This window comes from Emys orbicularis, chromosome 13 (assembly GCF_028017835.1).
Source record: "Emys orbicularis isolate rEmyOrb1 chromosome 13, rEmyOrb1.hap1, whole genome shotgun sequence".
NCBI classification, from domain to species: Eukaryota; Metazoa; Chordata; order Testudines; family Emydidae; genus Emys; species Emys orbicularis.
In genome coordinates this window covers 37,968,213-37,992,046 of record NC_088695.1, presented here as the reverse complement: position 1 = coordinate 37,992,046, position 23,834 = coordinate 37,968,213, and the positions used below count along the sequence as shown (strand labels likewise).

Genomic DNA, 23,834 nt, shown 5'->3' with positions numbered 1-23,834 from the left:
CATAAAATGCTACAAAGTCACCAGTGGCTCATTATGTCACTGTGTACTGCAAAGTTAGATTATTTTACAGCAGTAAGAAAGAGAAAACCTCTAAAGCAGTGGTCTCCAACATTTTTACCCAAGATCACTTTGCCCCAGCCCGAAGCCCCCTCCTGCACCTCCCCACACCACTCCCGGAAGGGGCCAACGCGCCCCTGCGGCCCCTGGGGGGCTCCGTGCGCTGCCTCCCGCAGCTCTCCCGGCCAATAGGAGCTGCAGGAGCGGTACTTGCAGGCAGGAGCAGTGCACAAAAGGAGACCCCCTGTCCCTGTGGCCACACTAGCCGCTTCCGACCGGGAGCAGCATGGGGCCAGGTTAGGGAGTCTGCCTTAGTGGCAGCCATGCTGCACTGCTGGAGATCGCGATTGACTGGGAAATCTTCTAAGATCGACCAGGCAATCGCGATCGACGGGTTGGTGACCACTGCTCTAAAGGGTGTAACAGCCTGAAGTCCACTCATCCAGGGCACATTTATTCAATCAAATGCAGGAAATTTGGTAAGTTGGTGTCAATCATTCTATGCCAAAACAAGACAGTAAGAGAGGAGGTTTCTGAAAATGGTGGCGAATTCAACAAACAAAAACCAGGCTGCGTGTCACTGAAATAAAAACTCTGACAAATGTGATGGTTCCTGTACCTGCCAGAGGAAGTATAAAGCTAGACAAATCTGAAGTGGTGCCGACCATAACATGTTCAGGAAAGTCACCAAATCCATGAACCGCTGGGCATCCACTGACATCAAGTTGACAATTTCTCCAACAGTAGAGGAGCGCTTTGCTGAGTTTGTGATGACCAAGGACTGAAAAGTGAGAGACCCTGATAATTATCGATCTTGGACACATGCGGAGAAATGCAGATAATAAATCTTCAGGGAATAGGAAAGCCAGATACCCTACTAAGTAGATACTTCTCCAGTAGGAATAAAACAATGAAGTCAATCCTAAATCATCTTTAATTCATTTGGAGAATAAAATTTCATGAGACATATTTTGTTTTGCGCTCCTCTATTTTGATTAGTACATGATGCCTCTTTATTAGATATCATCTTAGAAAATAATTGTATGTTATGACTAAGGATGCACCTCTTGATTTTGAATATTTAAATAAAACCAGTATTTGACTGTGCCATGTTTGGTGATCCAACAACACACCTACACTCAGCTGCTACTTTCTGAAAGTACTTTAAGGTGCAGTGAGGCATTTTAGAAAACTGAGCATTCATTTTATTTTCCAGGAGACTGCTTTCTCCCCAGAATCATGAGCCTGTTCTCTCCTTATTGTCTAATGGCTAAGATCACTCCTCCTTGGCTATATATAGTTGCATTGACCAATTACATGCTTCCAGTCTTACCTTTCTGTATATCATCCCAGTGATGCCAGTTCTCAGCCTCATCCCAGTAACAAAGCAGTACTGGAAATGTTGGTGAAGTATTATAGTCTGCAGCACGGCAGAGAAAAACATCAAAGCTGCAATCAAAAATCCCCACCAGGATGGGGCATCTTTATCCTTAATGAAGCCAATTAGTATGCTGTTTTTAAGAAAGTTGGGGAAGAAAAACAAAACAAGGAGAGAGATTAATGGGACATAACATAACACAGCACATAGCTTCACTTATCCATAGCAGGTTGCCACATACTCCCTTTTCTCACAAATGACAAAAAATTCTCCTGGTTACAAGCTAGGTTATGGCTTTATTCAAATAACATTAGATACAACAGCTAAACATTAGATCTTGCCAGAGAGAAAGCCCAGTTGTGAACTAACCAGCAATAGATGGAATACAAGGCCGAACATCAGGCTCTGCTGAGCTCCAGCCTCTATAAATGCACTGTTCCTTATCTGACCTCTCTAAGTAGCTCCATGTAGCCGTGAGCTGAGTGACACATGCAGTGGGACACCAGCCTGTCTACTACATAAGGCAGGTGTAGGAGACTGGACTCACCCTAAGAGCACTCCCTAGTGTCAAGTTAAGGCATTACAGGGACACATCTCTAATGCCCCACTGGCGGCCACTTCCATGGCCCCTCAATAGCATGTCTCCATCTCGGCCTTCTGTGGCCTGGCCCTCCGGAAGTTCGGTCCCCTTCTGCGGTTATGAAAGTCCTATCAAACAGTCAACACCAACATTCCAAAACAAACCCGCTTCTGTCCTTCTTGAGCTAATCGTGCTGCTACCCACTGCTTCTTCTCAGGGTTTTCTCACTGCATCCCTTCCACAGGGACGCCAGCAGCTTCCCCCAGCAATCTCCCTATTTCTTCCAAGTCCTACCTCCGGGCCTTCACAGACAAGAGTCTATTTCACTCACTGTGACGCCGTCTCTGCTGGAGAGCCCTGGTTCTCCTGCAGCTCTCTCCCAGCTGAGCTCCCTCAGCCTACTTATAAATGCCAAGGGGCTAATGGATCCCCAGCTAATTCTGCCTCTTTGGCAGAAGACAATCATTCAATTACCCCACAGGTCTGGAGCTTGTTTCTAATTGTTTTTTCTTCCTCTCCTCCAAAACTGCATCACAGCAGGTCATAGTCAAACCATCACCTCATCCTAACCTTCTTCAAACTCCTGGACCACCAGTGCCTCGGGCTGGCTTTTCCCTCAGGGAAATAGGCTCCAAACCCCATTCTCCTAGATGTATCCATAAAGAACTGACATTCACATCTACCTTTTAGCTAAATGGTGATGCCATTAAACTAGCCATTTATCTTCATTAATAACCCTTGACTTCTACTACATGCAATTGCTTTCCCAATGAGGCCTGCATGGTAAAGATATGGCTAATAAGCAGAAAATATCAAGTAATGCACAATAACCCCAGTAACTGCATTTCCAATTTCAGGTAACTAGCCACGTAAAGTGGATCTGGCACTATGAATCAGATAATTAAGCTCTGCCACAATAATTCTGCCTTTTCTTATCAGAGGAAAGTGGGACCTATGATTTGATTCAAAGGGCCAGGGCACCAGCTGGTGTGAACTGGCATAGCTCCAGGGACTTCAGTGACGATTTGCAAAAGCTAAGGATCAGGCCCCAAATCACTTGTGGCAAAAACATGGAGGCCATGGTTAACATTCCTTTTTGGCCCCAAACCCACCTTCCCCTGAGCAGCTCCCGGCAGCATCAGCGGACTGACGCACACTAGGTGGGGAGCTCTGTAAAGGCTCTTCTTGATGGACCCAGCATGTGACCTAGTGATCTTTCTAGAAATAGAAAACTATTGTTTTACATGCATCAAAACTTGCCAAACCGCCCTACTTTTTCCAGCTGCGAGAAATACATTTCCTGAGGCGGCTCACAAGAGTTTAGATGCTTACATGAATGCATGGCAATCGATCAGGACGTTAAACTTGTCTGTGAATTGATATAAGTTTGAAAAGTTCCCAGGATACAATGACATTTAACCCACTTTCCCCTTAAAAGCCTGCTAGCACTCTCCTCTTCCCTCAAGGCTTTGAAAGGAGATATCTAAACTACAAAATGCAGATATGGTGGGTTGGATCCTCCTCTTTGTAACAAGTTCTTGTGTGTTATGCAAAGCATTCACATATCAGCAGGATCTCAGAAGACAGCTCCACACAAAGCATTATTTTAACAGAGGTTTTTATACCATAAAACCCAGTCTTTTTCCTCCCCACCTCCTACATTCATTTACAGCCGTAATCTATTCTCCACTATTCTTTCCATAAGCATTTAAAATGTCGGTGCGTCTTTTAAAGATAGAGAGCGAAAAATGATTGTTTTGATGGAACACAACTGCTATTCCCTGCAACTCTGATTGTGTACTAAACTCACTACATTCTTCCTAGTTAATGAGCTGGCGAGCTTTGTGCCACATGAATAAATCAACACAGAAAGAGAAGTGAGATGCCACTTTGCAAAGATGCACAATCCTTTTATGACTTGGGCTGGGAGAGCCGATCTCCCAGGGAGACAAAGAGCAAAGTATTTTTATGAGCCTTACTCCATGTAAGGAGAGTGCAAGAGAAGGCGGGAAAGGTGCTACTAACCCCGCTTCTCACTTTTGGCAAGGACCTTCCTTCTTGTATCTGATCATTTCCTTTTTCTGGACAATGTATTCACCCCACCCCACGTTCTCACCACTGCAACACATTTGAGAATGTGCAAGGCCTTGGCTCTGACTAGAATAAATCTACATATAAGGCAGGAACTCCCAAACCTGTCCCAGCCAAGAGCTATACTGGCAACCTGCCCGGTGTCTAAGGGCCACACTTCATTTGTATACAATGAGGTATAGTGCAGCTGCCTTCATCATTGATGTAGACATCCGGCATGCAAAACTACTGATTCCAGCATGCAGTGCTCTGCCTGCCTGGCTGCAGATGCTCCTCAACAGTAAAGAATAAACTACTTTAGGCCGCCACTCAGAATGCAACAGGCCATTTTTTAGCCCATGGCAGCCTTTTGGCTATGCCCAATTTATGGGTCTTTCATTTTTAGGTGTCCTAGTCAGGCCTGTCTGATTTCCCTTTTAGTACACAAGGAAGAACGGCCACCTTTTGCCATTTCACCACAAAAGCTGTTGGGCTTGAGCACACAACACTGTGTGGAGAAAATAATGCACTTCAAGAAGCATGCTCTTCTCTGAAGCTGAGACTTCTTGAGGACTGTGGGTAAAAACGACTGATAGGAGAAACCAACCTTAACAATTGAGGGTTGACGAAAGAAAGCAGATCTTGGATCAGCTTGTAGAAAGAGCCGATCAAGAAGTATGGGCCAAAGGTTCTTAGCAATGCTTTGAGGAAGGAAGGCTCTTTATGCTGCCTCTTATCCCGGATCAGAACTTCTGCCTCCTCTGGGCCATCACCAACATGGTTCAGCACATGGTTAGATATCTTCACGTATGCCACGTCTTCTTTCCTAAGAGTATGAAACAAATGATTACGGCAAGAGCTCAGGAGCACTATGGCGGCTGTGCGACCCAATGAATAGAGCCCCAAACAAACTAGAACACAAGAGATTTGGGTTCTGTTCCTGGCTCTGCCACAGGCCTGTTGGGTAACCTTGTGCAAGCCACCTCACCTGTTTGTGTCTCAGTTTCCCCATCTGTAAAAATGGGAATGATACTCCCTTTGCAAAACACTGAGAGCTACTGAGGAAAAGTGTGATACATTTATTATAATTTTATTCGAGACACTGGGTGGGATTTTCAGAAGCACCTAAGGGAGTCAGGCATCCAACACGCACTGACTTTCAATGAGATTTGGGTGCCTAATTCCCCTAAGTGCTGTTGGAAATCCCATCTTCTCGATACTCTCACTCCCTCAACTCTCTCAGAACAGGCTGGCAGGATTTTTTGCTGCCCCCCCCCATCAGCAGGTGTTGGAACCGTGCTGACTCACTGAGGCAATTCTGGCTTATCGAACTCCACCCTGAATGTAATGCAGGTGGGTGAAGCCTCTAGAGGAAAGGAAGTTAGGATCAGCTACAAGGAAGGACAGGAAAAGAACCCTGGGAGCAGCCATGACTGAGACGTTAGTTTTGAATTAACCTATTTTGTTAATAACATCAGGACAGGGGCTTTTTGACTTTTTCCAATGACCGGGTAGTTTTTTTTGGAGCTAGCTGAGGACTCCACTGGCCTGAAATTTGAACAGTCCACAGATTCTCAAAGTGATACCCGTGACAAAGAGTGCAGAGGCAGAAATGTGTTCACATACATCATTCCTTGAACAAAATCGTGGAAATTCTGAGCTGTTCACAGACCATCTGTGAACAGAAAATAAAGGCTAAATCAGACAAATAAATTATTTGCTGAAAATAGTTCACCGGGTTTCACAGTTCATTCTCTCGCTCAATATCTGCCAGGTTAGATTTGCTCAGTTTGCAAGCAACACACTTTGTTTGGGGGGGGCGGGAGGGGGTGGGAAGGGGTGGCTACCAGCACTGTAAAGAATCAAAACACAATGAACTTTTTGACGAAACCCAAGGCACGGTTTCAGAATGGAAGTTCTGCTGGGCCCTCGACGTCTCTGTAAACTGTCTGCCCTCATTACACAAATCTCATTAGGCGAAGTTGGATTTATGACCGTGCACCAAGAGACCAGATCCCACACAATGCATGTTACACCCTTCCATAAAAATAGACAAGTTATTAAAAGAACCGAAGAGCCAGTGGTGTTAGTACTGGAAGCTCTTCAGATCTTACCTGCAAAGCAAAAACTCCCCCATCTCACTTAACTCTGCCAAAAATACTATTGTGAGAGAGTGGCTAACCCATAATGGGGGCTTTCCAACTTGGCATGATTGCATGGAGCAGGGAAACAGAGGAAAACCTCTGTACGGAGAAGAAATAGCTCCACAATTAGAGGAAATGGAAATGAAGGACCCACTTATTGACGTTTCCGGCTATAAGCACATCCTCAGTGAGATCTATTTATTTAGAAGTGCTTTTGACACCGGTCAGTGGGTGAGAGAGAGACAGTCACAACAAATAATTGTCCTTTTAGATCAGATTAGGACAGAACATGAGATTGAAAGGACATCTCGTCTAGTGTGAGAACTACATGCAAAGGCCAAGCCTGATGCTGGCTACCCTTGAAGAAACGGGAATTCTGCCACTAACATCGCTGGGAGCAGAGGCCTCTTTCATAAGCAATTTTGGTCATTTTTAAAAAACTTTTTATTACTAGTTGGAAGTGAGAAGCTGAACTAAGCATCTCGTCCCTTATTCCTCACCCCAGGAGCTTATTCAAAGGCTGAAGGTGGTGTGAGATGTGAAAGCCTCATGCACGTGTGTGGGGGAGGGGATTCCTTTTGTTTCTTAAGATGTACATAAAGTCTACTCTGAAAATTGACTCAGAATGAAATCATCAGGCTCCAGATCTAGTGTGTCTCAGAGATTCCAGATGAAGTCTGCTCAGTTTCGAGTAAGGAGATCTTCCCCCACCCAAATTGCCACCCTTGCTTGGTCCTTTTGGCTCCCACACCACTAGCGGTGGAGATTCTGCACTTATAACTTACTTAGCAATTCTACAGGTGATGTCTGAGCCAGAGAAGACCCCAGCTCACTTTCTCATAAGCGTGTTGGTTCTGCAGTGTTAACAGGAGTAAAAGTGTATTAAAGCAAGCACACATGACTTAATACTCCTGGAAAAACAGATTGGTTGAGTTAATAGGTGGCCGTTTTACATAGGTCTTGTCTACACTACAAAATTAAGTCAACCCAAGTTAGATTGTAATTACCACAGTGGTTCATGTCCACACGTGCACCATCTGTCGGTGGTGCACGTCCTCACCAGGAGAGCTTCCACCAACTTAACTGTGTGGTGCATTGTGGGACACTGGCAGCTGAAGCCTCCCCCAACCTGGGCCAACAGCCCTAGCTGTCAGCCCTGGGGCACAGAGGCTCCAGCTGTGAGCCCATGAGTGGCTGACAGTCAACAGGCAATGTAAATAACGCAGTGTCTACACAGACACTGAGTCACCCTAACTACATTGACCTAAGTGCTGCGCCTCTCGCGGAGGTGAAGTTATTAGGTCTGTGTAGCGAGCAACTTACATCGGCAGGAGCAACGTTATAGCGTAGACCAGGCCTTCGTCCCTTTTCAGAGCAGGACTCATTTTTAACGTACAGACAATTTAGAGACCAATCTCGGTTTGCTAAAATGTGGAAGCACTTACTGTTTCCATTCGTCTTTTTGTTTATCCCACTCTTTATGCAGTTGTTGTACAATTATACTGGAGGTATCATCTTTATTCAGTGACCATAAGTCTTTATCTTCCAGAGGCCTCTTATAACCAAGAATTGCCATGCTGTATGAATATAAAAATAATAGTTCCAAATCCATTTGGCTGATAAAATTAAAGCATCTATTAACATTAGAAACTCCAGTACCACTTAGCTAACAAAAGAAGAGGGCTCTCTCTCTAAACCAAGAGTGATAATCAGATCCTAAAGCAAAAACGAGTTACAAATGCAGGGAAAGGAGGTCAGGTAGTTTAGGTTCCACGTTTAGGTTTAGTAAACAATATTTTTAAAACCTAATACATTATAGAAATATTGTCATGATTTTTAAAAAAAATGTAAATTAAAACAATTTAAAGAACAATAAAGAAACCATCTCCAGAAGTGTTTGAGTTGAATTGTACTAACGAAACTAGTTGAGAGTCACTGTCTGAGCTGAATGAAGTATAAAAATCAAGAGACCATAAACAACCAAAGGAAAACGGGATTTCCCCCCCATATAACTGAAAATTATTATTCCTCAATGGCATATTTAGGGTGAAGTTGTCATAGCTGCCTAGGGGATATGGACAGCTAATGCCCATTAATTTCTAATAGGAGTTGAGCATTCAAATCCCTTAGAAACTTTGCAAATATGACACACTTTATTAGAAATGGTCTTACTGGGTTTACACACAGGACAATAAGAGGACATTGCTAATGCCAGTGTAACTATTATCACTGAAGCTGAAGCAAAAATCCCAGATGCCACCACCCTCAAAGAAAGTTTGAGTCTGGATGTAAACTTTGCAGTTGGCCCATCTCTCTATCAGGGATGGGCCAAAACTTTGGATCTGAATCCTGATCTGAACTTTGCACCTTGAATCCATGTGTAACACCAACAATTCTATTGTTGAAAGTTGTCATGCTACATAGAGGACTCAATTTTCTTTCCTTATTGTACAGAAAACCCCTTTACAAACACAGTACATGAAAACTTCCACAGGAAATTAAAGACATCCCCCCAGGAGGTTGCAATATTATCCCTGTTGTGCAACATGTTCTTATGACTCACCAACTCTCTTGCTGTATGTTAGCACTCCAGTGCATAGTAAGCAAATTGTATGTACTGTTTATTAGGCCTCTCTTCAGTTTCACCTCTACAGTTCTGAAAGGTATTATGAATCTTGTGGGCACTTTATGGACAGATTTTTAAATCTCTTTCACTGCTACCACTGGTGTCCTGGCACCTCTCAGGGGAAACATCACACAAGACTGAACAGGAAGCGAGTAACTTTATCCAGTAGATACTACAAGGGAATGTTTTGGTTGTCAGAAGTAGGGTGACCAGATAGCAAGTGTGGAAAATCGGGACGGGGGTGGGGGGTAATTGGCACCTATATAAGAAAAAGCCCCAAATATCGGGACTGTCCCTATAAAATCGGGACATCTGGTCACCCTAGTCAGAAGTCCTGTATTTTTGCCAACAAAAATGGAGGTTATCCTTGGGGTTATAAAAGCCTTAGAAGGACATGCTCACCGTGTAAACCACCAAAATGTCATCTTGGAAAGAAAGCCTGAATTTAACTCCGGACATGGATTCTACAAGAAAGTTAAATAAAAAAAATAATTAAGAAGTTTAAAATAACATTGCTTCAAAAAGGACAAAACACATTTTAATCGTTTTTGGACTATCATGGAGAGTAACTTATGCACTATGTCCTAATAATGACATAAAATTGATTTATTTCATTCTCCATTTCATACAGGACTCCTTTCGTTCCTTAACAACCACACCTCATACTGCTTTTTAATCACACTTGTACAAAATGAAATGTCATTCTTTGCTTTCAGAAATGTTCGTTTCAGAAATTAATTCTATAATTCAGCATTCTCTCCCAGCTTGGTTCAAACATAAATCCAATTATGAAAACTGCTTAAGAAGATAGAGAAGCAACTTAACCTCTAGACAGCACTATTGTCTTATCTTAAGGTTATTCCTTATCCATCCTAAAGTCCTGTAGGAAGGGCTCATTTATTAATAAATTAAAACCCTAATGGCTTCACATATCATTAAGAGGACATCCATCAAACTGAAGTCCATCTCTCCAGAGATAATCCTTGGAACAATTAATATCACATTTTAATTCTCATAAATATATTTGCTGCTGCATAACAATTTAATAAATGAGGTGTGGTAATCTCAGTATTTCTAATAGTGAGCTCTATCTTCAGCCACCAACTGCTCTGAGCTGGATTTGAACCAGAGATCTAGTGGTGAAAGGCTCCATGTAGCATTACTAATCTCCTAAACCAGTGTTTCTCAACTGGGGGATCATGACGTGTTGAAAATTTTATTATAATATAAAGCAAAGAAAATCTTGCTCCCCTATTCCCTGAACACAATTCCCCTTCAAGGGCAAGCATTCTCTGTCAACCTCTTGAAACACACACATGAACCAATTACACAGGATTGTTACTGTTACTATGGATGCATTTTTAATCTTAGTACTTATAATGGGGGGGAGAGGAAAAGGAGCAGGGCATGTTGTGAAATTTTTTGACTTCACGTAATGGGTTGTCAACCTAAAAGGTTGAGACACACTGCCCTAGCCACCCGAACACTCCTCCCGGTAGAGACTAATTAACGATATCTCCCTTACATGTCACCTAAGACATTCTATAAAATACAGTCAGAGAAATAGAGCAGTACTTACAGGATCTGAATTAACAGGGGAGAAAAATGGAGGGTTTTCTTTAAAACACGAAAGGATCAGCTCAATGAGTATCAGTGCAAAGTAGTTGAAAAATGTGGTAAATCTGAACCTGTCTTTTATTTGGCCCTAGAAAGAGAAAAAACAGTAAAGGGTTGTTTTCATTAGACTTAATTCTTGTAGAACCTACTAATTTATTGAGCTTCTTTCTGGCAGTACATTTTCTCCTCTAGGGCTCTATCCTGCAAACACCTTACAATGCGGAATAATACTTATAAATGTGGGTCCCTATTCATTAAAGCATCTAAATATGTGCTTAAAGTTAAGCATGTGCTTAAGTCTCATTGATTTCAGTGGGACTTAAAATATGTGCTTAAACGCCTTTCCTGAACAAGGATACTTTTCTGAATCAGGACTAAGTGAAATCTTTTTCAGAGATCCTGGTGATGATATGTGCAGGATCATGCCTTTAATATACAATCATAGGAACTGCCACACCAGATCAAAAGAGGAATCCATTTAGGCCAGTGTCCTGTCTCTGACAGGGGCCAGTACCAGATGCCTTCAGAGGAAGGGACAAGAAACCTTGTAATAGACAATTACTGTACACTCTTCCCTTAGGGGAAGTTTTTTTCCAACTCCTATCAGTTAGTGGTTGACTTACTCCTCATAGCAGAACTGTATAATCCCCTATACGGTTTTTGTTTATATCCTGACTAATGTAATTGTGCACACTCTCATTAACCATATAAAATCTCTAATCCTTACAGTCAGACGGGGGGCGTTTCTGGCCATTGGTGGTTGCAAAGACAATAGAAGAAATGTTGCCTATGGCTTTGCTTTAAGAGTCCAGGTCTGTAGGCCATCCAACCTCTTGATTTAGATTAACTGCAGAATTAGCCATTGATAAAGCCTCTTCCCCTAGAAAAAAGCTTTTGGTGCTGCATCATGATGTAATTCAATACTTATTTATATTAGCGAGATGGAATTTTGATTATGTTTGCGTTTTAGCCTCACGGTTACACTGCGAGGGTGAGAGGAGCCATAACAAGGAAATTCATTATTACTGTACTTGTTAAATTTACACCAGTTAATTCACAAGGGCATCCCACTCTGGCATGTACTATTTTCTAAACGAATATTGCACAGACTATCATTTATAGTTCAATTCAAACTCCATGTTTTGCACAGCCCAGGATATCAAGATCTCGCCTACAGAAATGATGATAAATAAATAAATAATCATTTAAATAACCAAATAGTGCAGAACTCCCATTGATTTTTAATGGGACCAGGATTTTATGCTTAGTGTTCTTAACATGCTGCTTTTCTCTCCAGGCCTTCAATTATCTAATCACTGAATCCATGGGACTTATTCAATAGCCAAATGGAAATTTGCTCTGATCAGGGATATGGCAGTCCCTCTCTCATTGTGGCGGAACTGGCTATGTTTTTAAACATGGATCATATCAGCACAGCTCTCTTTCCTCTCCCTCTAACTTTCTGATCTTTGCTTACAAAGAGTGAAAATCCTGTTCCCATCACATCAAGAGTTGACTGTGCAGCCCACAGAGTTATACAGTGCAGCCAAGCTGTATGATCCAAGCAGGGGTACTGGATATTAAGACATATTGTCTGTACTACCACTGTTCCTTATTTAAAAGGCTGCAATCTGCTCTACTGTATGCGAAACTGGTGCAGCCCTCAGATTCCTGCCAGGTGTCCAACGCATCCTTTGATTGAGCATAGTCTGGGCATTCCCTTGGCATGCAATGATATGACTCAAAAGTTCCCTTTAAATTACAGACAGATTGAATCTGATATTTGGAGCCAAACTTCCCCTTTGTTTGGTAAAGTTCAGGTTCGGATATGAACTCTAAACTGGGTGACTCATTCCCATCTATCCTTCAAAGACATGGTAATGCTATACTAGCTGTCCCCTACACAAGCACAGTATGTTTACCTGAGATGTTACAGCAATGATCTTGGACCGGAAAGGACCCACGGCACAGAGAACAGACAAAAACCAGAATATTATGAGCACTCCTGAGGACTGAATCCCTCGCAGCCTCTCATACTGAACGAGTACTGTGGCTAACACCTGTGAAAAGTAAACACAGGAACACATAAATACATGCCCGACAATGCTTTCCCCGTGCATGCTCTCACTGGGTGCCCATCATAACCCCCACCACCACTAAAATTACAGGTTTACAAACATGGTTTCTTGTGCACTTAAGGTTTAGTCGTGCTCCCATGGAAGTCAATCACAAACCTTCACTTGCCTAATGAAAGCAGGACAGGGCCCTTGTGAAAGAATTTCTCTCCCTGTTTTCAGGGACTCGGATTCAGAAATTTGTTTTTTTCTTTTAACTGAAATTTCTCTTGTTTGTGCCAAATTAACATTAAGGGTGAACATATTTTTAAACTTCGTTGGTTCTTCACCAAAAAGTTCACTTCTTCCATCTAGATAGGTGAAATTATAACCTGTCTGTGAACGTTTTCATCCCACATAAGAAAGTAAAAGCTCAATGGATAAGGATTAGCATTTCATCTTCCAGTCCACAGGTCAAAGCCAGTTTGAGTTCTTAAATAAAATGCTTTTGGTTTCTGTCCAATACAGAACCAACAACAATATAAATCAGAGGCACAGTTTGACACAGGGTAGAATAATGCACAAACAGGGCTGCAATACATTGCTTTGCTCAGGAGAGGTTAGAACAAACCGAACATAAAAGACAAGTCACTTTCTCTACACAACAATCACAAGTAAGGTAGCATGGAGAATTTTACATTAGGAAATAAATGATGTAGAACAAACCCTTCCATTACACTGACATTATTAATAATCTCTTCAATGGAGACTGTTTGCACTGGAGGCTTTTTTCAGTAAGCAACGTTTTTCATACATAAACTCAAAAAATATTAATAATTCATGTAGCAACTTTTTATTTTAAATAGAGAGAACATTTAATGGCAGTGGAAGGTGTTGGATTGACAATCCTCCCAAAGTTCTGTTTGACCACCAGAGAGATATAACATGATGGAGCTAGCAATTCTGCTTCACCCCACAGCACCCTGCGATCCTGCCTCAACCAATAAAAGCATCAATTCAAGTGCTGGGAAGGTAGCTCAGTTTCCATGGCCCATCTACTCCTCAACCTCTCTGCTGAGGCTGTCAACATTGGACCAGTTCAAGTGGTTTTGGTGACCAGTAGAAACCTGTGGTTTAGAGGAGACTGCACAGAAAGGATTTTCTACCCCATTAGTTCACAAAGGGTTACTTCATATCTGCAAAAGCTACTTCCATTAAGAGTCACTGATAGAAATGCATACTAACCATTGTGATGCCAACAATTAGGGGAGTGACAAAATAGACAGGGGGTGGGGTTCTGCTTTGTAGGAGTTCGTGGAAGGAGAAGAATAGGTCTGCCCAGCACACACACCACAGCAGAACACCTAAAATCTAAAAGAAGAATAAGCGTTAAACGGGGAAGGCATTTGATAAATTCACCTCCAGGTGCAGATCTGCAGAGTAGTTAGATTTTGATCAACGAGAAGCTGATTTAAAATAAAACAGTGCCATTACTTCACCCAGGTGAACAAAACCATGTGCTATGTCAAGGGAGCATAAGTTCTTATGTACACTGATTTATACCAATTGGGAATCTGGTCTCATACTTTTTTGGGAGGGGGTGTGTGAATGTGATATGGACACAGACATACATATCTGCCTATTTTCACTATATTAATCAGTTGTAATTGGAAATCCAGTGGTACAAATTTGAGAGAGAAAGAGATGGGTCTAGTGACAAGTGCTCCGGATTGGGAGCCACAAGTTTTACTCCTGGACTGACCCGTAGTCTCTTGTGGCCTTGCACGAGCTATTGACCCGTTTCACATTGTTTTCTCCTCGGTAAGATGCGGATAACAATGACACTGAACCACCTCACAGGGATGTAATGGGGCCTATATATTGTTTGTAAAGTTCCTGAAATAGAGAAGCTCTCTATATAAATGCTAAATATTATTAGGCATTTATAGCTGCTTGGAAAATCCCTGATTCTGTTTTACACATATAGGGTGAAATTTACTCCTGAGCGGAGGCCCAGCACAAGAGCTATGTACCACTTAAACCCTCAAAATAGGTCTTAAGTGAGGATTAAGTGGTCTCGTGCTGGCCCTTTGCACACGGGTGAGTTCCAGCAAGCCCTTCTCTCAGGTCTCTGCATCTATCTCCAACCTCAAGAGCATTAACATCCTTTACATTGCTGAGGTGTGTACAAGCCTTAATCTTGTTATTTTAACCCTTTCCCCTCCTTTTGTTTACTCCCCTTACTTGGCTCATCCTATTTGCAGGTAGATTCTAAGCAGAGGAGGTTGAATTCAGGGTTGTAATCAGTGAGGCATGAAGTGATTCATCACATATCTACCTTGTGTACACAGTGGCTGGTGGTGGAGCTTAATGGATTTTACTGGTCCTCAGTGTTCAGCTCCCCATACCCTCGCAAAGCATTTCATTGTGCTCTATAAGATTAGCTAATTAATATATTTACAGTGTGCAAAGGGAGCTTTTATCGCTACCTGCCTTAGCTCTTGAGTTGGCCATTAGGTTTTCTGTTGCCGTTTCAGTTTCTGAAGTTATAAACTAAAGAGATGATGGGGTGTGTGTGTGTGTGACAATTTACCCCCGTGGGTTGCGTTCCATTCATCTGGAGCTAGGACACAGGGCAAGATGATGCAGCAATGTTATATTCTCTAGGTTACAATTCTTGTCAGCATATATGCCTGTATCAAGAACGACCCGAAGACATCAGGGGCATAGCAAATCTGTTTGGAGTTCCACCAGCCCAACAACAAGATGAAGGCTTTGGGAGGTCCACAGATGGATTCCACGTGACATGAGTTATATCTCCTACGCGAGAGATGGCTCACAATGATGCATGAACTGAGAAGGTGAATGGAGAGAAAGGTGGCAGCATCTGCAGGGTAGTTCCAGTGTTACTGTTCACTAGCCGGAGGGGGTGGGGGAGATATGTCACAAACTGAAGAGGATGGAGATAATTAGAAAAATTTTAGTGAGCATCTCTGTGAAGGGCAGTGTGTGAGCTTCCATAGAGAGGACACCTGAGCCAATTGTCACGGTACTAGCCTGTGACTTGAGAGACCTAGATCTAATTCTCCATTCCACCACAGACAACCCTGTGGGACCTTAGGCATGTCACAGTGAGCTGGTCTATTGGGTGGGGTAATTCGCGCTACAGGGGTGTGATTTTTAAAGTGCACTAACATGTTGCACATTAATTGGTCCTTGTAGACCCTGCTAGTGTGCACTAAATATTCCCTGGTGTGCTTTAAAGCAGTATTGTTTCAAACAGTACTATGGAACCTTTACTGCGCACTAATGCAGCACATTAGTGTGCTTCAGAAATTACACCACCATAGTGCGTATTGCCCCACCATGTAGACAAGCCCTCAGTTTCTCTCTGTAAAATGGGGATACCTACCTCACCGCGGTGTTGTGATGATATATACATTGAAGATTATGAGCTGCTCAGATATAGGGGTCATATAAGTGCGACTGATCAATCCATAGATAGATCGATAGATAGCTGTACTAAGGAGATCATCGTGATGGTAAGTAAATTGACACTGGAGGGCGAACTCTCACTGCACCAGCCAAGGAGCGGGAGCTCTGCTTATCCAAGCCAGAGAGAGAGGTAGCGTGTAACCTCTGGCGACAATGCCTAGGTATTTTGGGGATCTCTGTGCATATTGTTACCTACCATGAGCCCGATCCAGCTGCCCTTACGTGCACCCAGACCTCATTGAAACCAGTGAAAGTGGTATCAGCCTTATGCTTTGAGCCTGAACCAGACTTGGCCAGGGCAGAGACTGCCCTTCATTATCAAACATTTGTAAAGCTGTATTGATTTGCTAACTTTAATCTAGAGGCAGATAAGGTCATTGATCTTCCACCTGGTACTGGGTTCCCCTTTTATGCACCATTTGCCTTGAATTTGCATGTCTTTGCTTCCACTCCCACATGTGACCTCAAGGATACGCATTTGTGCAGCGAGTTACAGAAAGATCTTACCGTCTTGAACCTGCTCAGCATGGAGAGTACGATGTATCCTCTTTTGTAGTGTTTTAGATAAAGGAGATAAAAGGGTAAGACAGCCCAGAGGTAAATGCTAGGGATCCATGCTAAGATGGTATTCTGAAAACACGGTGTTAGGTCCGGATTGTCGGTGTGCACCGAAATGTTGGGATCCTGAAGAAAAGATGCATGGACATGAATTAGTGGGGAGCCTTGCTGGCTACAATGGCTGTTGAAAGGAGCTACTTCCGGACTCTGCGAGAGGGTGTAGGGGGCACTGAGCTGCTGGAGGTGCTATTCAAAAAAGATGCAAATTCAAGTTCCTGACTGTGATGGATTTGGAGCTGCTCTGTAATAACTGATGAACGCTGCATGTTGGCCTTGTTATTGGGGTATTTACTGTATGAATATAAGGGGTTAATACAGTAGAAGGCTGTCTAGAGAAACAGGTGGCAAGGAAAAGCATGGCGCAGGATAGCCAACCTACAAAACTGGTTTGGACCAGAAAGGGTCAAAGCCCAGGAACACAAAAGAACAAAAACAATCCCCCTCCCCTAACCTATAACAGCAGGGCCGTAGCAACAAAGAACGTGGCCCCCTCCGAACGGTGGCCCCCTCCGAACATATGTCCGGGCGGGGCCCCTTACAATGCAGAAACTGGAATGCGGCATTTATTTTGCCACTTTTAGGGGCCCCCTTCCTTGCGGGGCCCCCTCCGGTCGGAGGGCGCTCGCTACGCCTCTGTATAACAAGGTTTAAAATGGGATTCTCTCTCAAGAAAGCATAGTTTTTGGGGGGAACTAGATGGAGACTCAGGGACGTGCTAGGAGCTTCTGGAGGAGCGAGGCCTACCTAGGTTACTATCACAGCGTGGTAGTGCTTTCGGCTAGATACACATCCATGTAGACAGTTTGTTGTTTTAAAATCCATTTTTCTCTAAAAGCTTTGTTCCCACTGGTAAAACAAACAATACTTGTGCTTTAAGAAGGCCATCTGATCGCTGTACACCACTGGTCCCAGAATCCCAAACTCAGTCAGAACTGCTGGATAAGCGCCATGGATACACAAACTGCCATAGCCCAGGGCCCCATATAAGAGTGGGAGAACTGCGGAATTGCATCTCAGCAGATGTAAACACACCAGGCCTGGCACCTGTGGGCGTGCACTCAGGGACCACTGAAGGGGCAGAGGTGCAGAGAACCCTGCAACTGTGACACTGATCTTTTGTGACCTTTGTCCCAATAGAAGGGCTATGAGTAATAGTTGTAAATGTTATGTAATCCCATTCAGTAAATTCCTCCAGCTAAGCCCAACCTGTATATTACAATGATGACTTCTAGCTTTGTAACTTAGAACAAAAATTTACATATTGTATTATGCAAAACCACTACATTTACCTGTATTTGTTAGGGTTTCGTTAGCTCTATTTAAAAAAAGATCACCGTAATCTATAGTTAGTGACATTACAACATTTGTTAGGCTATTCTGAATCTAGGGCACCCCAGTGTGCATTTCACGGCACTCCCAATTTGCAGCACAACTTTGAAATGACACTTTCAAGGTAAAAATCTTAAATTTGAGGGCTCATCTAACACGAACATCTGGTATTAAGGGAGATCATCAGGTTTAAACAAACTATTTGCTGAGAGTAACTCTTATGGCCAAAATCTTGACCTTCTTACTAATCCTCCTGGAACAATAAGTAAATCCCTACTGTAAACAAACCCAATAGAATACAGATTGTGTGCAAGAAGGAAAATCTACTTCCTTGCAAACATCTTTGCTTGCTAGCTTCCTTGCTACACTTTCCATATGCAACTCCAGTTGTTGAGATTCTTGTTCCCAGTTTGTACCTATTGATTTGAGAGCATCTTCTGCAAATAAAAAAGTTAAGAGGGTGAATAATTTAACTTGTCAAAACTAAGAACCAGACATTTCACTGTAGTTAGTGGGAACTTGTTTTCTGTCTTATCTAAGTTAGCTGATAACAGTTACATCTTAAATGCAGTAGATAATTTTATAATCTCCCCATTAAAATCTTCTACAGCTTGATAAGTTTTTACAGGAAACTTAAAATTAAGACCTATGTGAAACACAGATAAATGTTATCTATGTATAAACCTCTTGCTATGTTTGACTCTGTGTTTTTTGGACTTCCAGCTATCAATATAATTGCAAACTTCCAATTATCCAACTTCCCTTGTAAACTGATAATGTCTCCAAATGGGCTTCCAGGCTATTTTATTTGTTTTTCTTCCAAATTAAAGAAAGAGACTCTGAACGCAACAGATTCTGTTTACATGAATTAAACAGCTGCAATCTGCTGATAAGGCTTAGAGTAACCATAGTAGTATATGGTTTCAGAGCGGTAACCCTGTTAGTCTGTATCAGCAAAAACAATGAGGAGTCCTTGTGGCACCTTAGAAACTAACAAATTTATTTGGGCATAAGCTTTCATGGGCTAAAACCCACTTCATCAGATGCATGGAGTGAAAAATACAGTAAGCAAAATAAATAAATATATATATATATATATATATATATATATATATATATATATATATATATATAAAAACCAGCACATGAAAAGATGGGAGTTGCCACACCATCAGGGGCTCGTTCACCTGCACATCTACCAATGTGATATATGCCATCATGTGCCAACAATGCCCCTCTGCCATGTACATTGGCCAAACTGGACAGTCTCTACGCAAAAGAATAAATGGACACAAATCAGACATCAAGAATTGTAGGATTCAAAAACCAGTAGGAGATCACTTCAATCTCCCTGGACACTCAATAACAGACTTAAAAGTGGCAATTCTTCAACAAAAAAACTTCAAAAACAGATTCCAACGAGAAACTGCAGAATTGGAATTAATTTGCAAACAGGACACCATCAAATTAGGCCTGAATAAAAACCGGGAGTGGCTGGGTCACTACAAAAAGTAATTTTCCCTCTGCTGATACTCACACCTTCTTGTCGTCTGTTGGGAATGGGCGACATCCACCTTGATTGCATTGGCCTCGTTAGCACTACAAAAGTAATTTTCCCTCTGTTGATATTCACCTTTTCTTGTCAACTGTTGAGAATAGGCCACTTCCACCTTAATTGAATTGGCCTCATTAGCACTGACCCCCTCACTTGGTAAGGCAACTCCCATCTTTTCATGTGCTGTAATATATATACTGCTTACTGTATTTTTCACTCCATGCATCTGATGAAGTGGGTTTTAGCCCATGAAAGCTTATGCCCAAATAAATTTGTTAGTCTCTAAGGTGCCACAAGGACTCCTTGTTGTTTTATTCATAGTAGTATATGGTCACACTGATGAACTGCTAGAGATTAGGCAGTGTTGTGTCAGTTTATGAGATATACAAGGTAGCCCCTTTGACAAACATAACTACAAGATCAGACAGGCAAATTTCTAGCAGCGTTGTCTGAATCCTGGTAGTCGCACAGCTTAATACTGCAGCTTTGGCAAAGATGAAACGAAGACACTGGGCTACATTCTTAACTGGTGTAAGAAGGAACATGACCTCTGACTTCAAAGGAGTTGTACCCTTTTATGCCACGATCAGAATCTAACCAGCTGGAGAAAAGGTTTGGTTGTAAGTATTACGCAAAGGTTGGGGGGGGAGGGGCTTAGAAGGATTTCTATTTTACCCAAACCATTCTATCCATCCCTACAAGCAACCTCTGTCATGCATAAAGGCAGTGAGGTAAGCAAAGCCGAGGGCAGTCATACCATTATACTGTAATTCCCTACAAAACCACACAACTCCACTCTCTTCTCCCTATGGGAAGGTTTCCTGCAGCTAGGAGGAAAGTAGCAACACTTGCACTTTAAGAGACTCATAAGCAAACCTGTTCCCTGCTCCAAGCTTACCCTGCTTTTAGCTTCCACCCACTCAACCTAACAGGAGCATGAGACATCCTAACAAAGTGGACAGTCACAAACCTCCTTCATAGCAGGAACTTGTCTCTTAACATTTATTTAGTCAGGATCCTTGTTTCCAATTTGAATTGCTAAAGCAACTGTCATCTACCTTGTGCTTTGTTTTTGTCTCCGCTAGTAATTTTGTTCACTGAAGAGAGCATGGGGGGGGATGAGCGTTGGAGAGGGAGAAGAGTCACATGAGACCAGCATACAACAAAACAAGACTCAGACATCATTTAATTTATTCAAGGTAAATAGAAAAGAAAAAAGCAAGGTCCCTAAACTTGCCCTTTTTTATGACCATGACCATGATGAAATGGGTCTCCTTATGATCTGCGTGAGTCACCTACTGGAAGCACAGACTTACCCAGGAATCTGCTCCATCCCTCCATTCACTTTGATCTTTAAACAAAGCCAGTTTATTCTATTCCAGGGGTGGCCAACCTGAGCCTGAGAAGGAGCCAGAACTTACCAATGTACATTGTCAAAGAGCCACAGTAATACTTCAGCAGCCCTCCCTCAGCTCCCTCCCCCCCGTGCTCCCAGCACCTCCCACCCACCAGCAGCCCTGCGGATCAGCACTTCCCCCCCTCTCCCCCTCCCCCCGCACCTCCCGATCAGCTGTTTCATGGCATGCAGGAGGCTGGGGGGGGGAGAGGAGCGAGGGTACAGCAGGTTCAGGGGAGGGGGTGGGAAGGGGTGGAGTGGGGGCAGGGCCTGTGGCAGAGCCAAGGGTTGAGCAGTGAGCACCCCCCAGCACATTGGAAAGTTGGCGCCTGTAGCGCCAGCCTTGGAGTCGGTGCCTATACAAGGAACCGCATATTAACTTCTAAAGAGCCGCATGTGGCTCCGGAGCCACAGGTTGGCCACCCCTACTCTATTCCCTTTGAAATGCAGACTGTATGGCTTCAAAGCCCATTCCGGGTATGTCTACACTGGAATTAGACACTTGCAGCTGGCCTATGCCAGCTGACTCAGGCTCACGGGGGCCCAGGCTAAGGAGCTGTTTAATTGGGCTCAGGTTGCAGCCCGAGCTCTGGGACCCTCCCACTGCACAGGGTCCTAGTCCAGACTCCAGACCAAGCCCAAATGTCTACACCGCAGTTAAACAGCCCCTTATCCCTAGTCCCGTGAGCCCGAGTCAGCTGGCAGGGGCCAGCTGGCAGGGTTTTTTAACTGCAATGTAGACATATCCTTTGTAGTAAGATGAGGTCCTGAAACGTAAGTCCTTGTATCAGAGGCCTGGTATGAGGCCTAAGGCCTGAGCTAAAGTAATGGTCAAGACTTTGCTGATATAAAACAAAGTTAAGCTGTGAGCAAGAGGCAGGCCCTGCTCACAGAACCTGGCATGAAGAGGGCTGATGTTGCAAAAACACACATACCTAGAAGATACTGGGCACAAGTGATATAAACACGTGCCAGGATAGTACCAGAACACTCCCAATACTAGCACATTCCTCAGATAACAAGAACATGCTGACGTATCCTAAAGACAGGGTTAAAAGGATAATATGATGGATAGGATTGGTTTGTTCGAACCAACATGTACAAGGTGATAGGCAGCAACTTACTACGTAGAGGGGTTGTACCTCAATACGTCAGGAGTGAGGTGTAACTTGTTTGTACCTGTGTATAAGAATGCACCCCTGAGGGGTTGTCTTTGTCTGGCCTAAGGGGCAGTGGTACATCCTGCCACTGACTGAGCCGATCCATTGTCAGGAAGCACATATGTATTAGCAAAACTGTAGACATCTGATCCGGGAAGCTAGAGACTGTGTTTCGTTTGGCAATAAACCTGCCCGGGTGCCTTCGTACCTTATCGGAGTCTGTGGTCATTGGGGTTTCTCTTGGGGTCTGCTGTGCCAGCTCTCTGCGCAGAGCCAAGGCAGCACGCAGAGGGAACACACGCATGCAACCGACTGTTATCAACATTGATTAGAGCAGAGCACCACACTGGTGACATTTGACAACACCTTTAAAGGTCTGCGTTAGCTCTTATTTAAACAAGACAAAAGAAATTGCACAGCTACTTTCAAATGCCAAGGGAAGAATACCCATTGAAAGTCAATGGGGCTTGTGCGCCGAAATCCCATTGCTGCTTTGGAGAATCTCCCCCCTAAAACGAAGCCTTTGCTGATAATGAAGGAGACGCTGACCCAGCATGAACAGTGCAGAGAGTACAGAGTCAGTGATGAAAATGAACAAGTTCTTTACAGCAAAGCTGAACTAATGGGGCACCTTTCCAAATAGCAAAGGCTAATCTTGCTTCCCTTATGCATGTGAGCAGCCCCATGACTTCAAGTCACCTCCTTTCCAGTATCTATATACCATTGTATCTATGCATCTATAGACAGATGGGGGACTTCAAAATTTTCACTGGCCAGAGACTGATAGAAAAGCTGGAGACCCCTTAGCAAGAACCATGAATAGCACCTTGCTAAGAATCCCCAGCACCTTCCTTCTTTAGCAACTATAGGTGGTTGCTGAGCTTTCTGGCAGATAATTGGCCACAGAGCTCACTACTGGGCTTTCCACTCAGCTTTCATATTGACCCCCCAACTAGTAGGTTTACTCCTCTGGCTACTGTGTGTCTGATAACATTTTCAAGCCTTGACTTCTATCAATCTCAGTGTCTATCAGGTTGCCCACCATTGTGGTGTCTCAGCAACTTAGAGGGCATGAAATAGTTAATAAAACCTATATATTTATGGCCAATAAAAGATAACGAACATAGGTGGAACTATCTATAAAGCACTGAAAGTATCTAAATAACAGACGATGTTCCAGGGATAACCTAATTTGTTCTTGCTGATTAGCTATTTCAGGAGAGGGGAGGGAAATGCTGACATTCTATTTTGCTCTGAATCAATGAGTTAGGTATGAATTTTGTATCAGCAGGGACACTGGGATCCCTTTAAAATCTCTCATCAGACTGAAGCAATTTTCAGGGAGCAGCCAGTTACACTTTACTGCTGAATTATAACCCATCGCGCTAGTGACAAAACCTACACCACCACTAAATCTCAGTGCAGAACATCACAACTAGGCCATCGCTGTGAAATGTCACTAAACAGCCATCAAGCCTGTGTGTAAAATGAGGGGACTGCGATCCAGAAACACACAAGTGCAAAGATACTCCCTGCATCGCACCCCTCAAACTCCCAGATACCCTGGCCCTATTCGCCCATCTCCTGAACCCGGCTCTGCTTGGCTTAGAGGCTTGATGCATCTCATTCCAACTGAAGGTGAGCTCAGACCCACAACATTCAGGAGGAGGACCTAAAAGCTCAGGGGTGTTCACATCTGACATTTTGCTTCGGTCTACTATAGACAGAAGGATGATTTGCTAAATTCGGATACAA

The 23,834-nt window shown here is 43.2% G+C and overlaps 1 protein-coding gene across 1 annotated transcript in view; it reads right to left on the bottom strand.

The window, feature by feature from the left end:
• ABCC3 (ATP binding cassette subfamily C member 3) overlaps positions 1–22,383 on the bottom strand; it is a 56,949-nt gene extending 34,566 nt beyond the window's left edge. The window contains exons 1-10 of the mRNA XM_065415328.1: positions 22,099–22,383; positions 16,529–16,705; positions 13,772–13,897; positions 12,395–12,532; positions 10,435–10,560; positions 9,258–9,319; positions 7,675–7,806; positions 4,693–4,911; positions 1,391–1,568; positions 677–838 (exon numbers count right to left, since the gene is read on the bottom strand). Coding sequence (XP_065271400.1) covers positions 677–838; positions 1,391–1,568; positions 4,693–4,911; positions 7,675–7,806; positions 9,258–9,319; positions 10,435–10,560; positions 12,395–12,532; positions 13,772–13,897; positions 16,529–16,705; positions 22,099–22,383 — 1,605 coding nt within the window. The remainder of the gene's footprint in view (positions 1–676; positions 839–1,390; positions 1,569–4,692; positions 4,912–7,674; positions 7,807–9,257; positions 9,320–10,434; positions 10,561–12,394; positions 12,533–13,771; positions 13,898–16,528; positions 16,706–22,098) is intronic.
• Between the last annotated feature and the right edge of the window lie 1,451 nt (positions 22,384–23,834).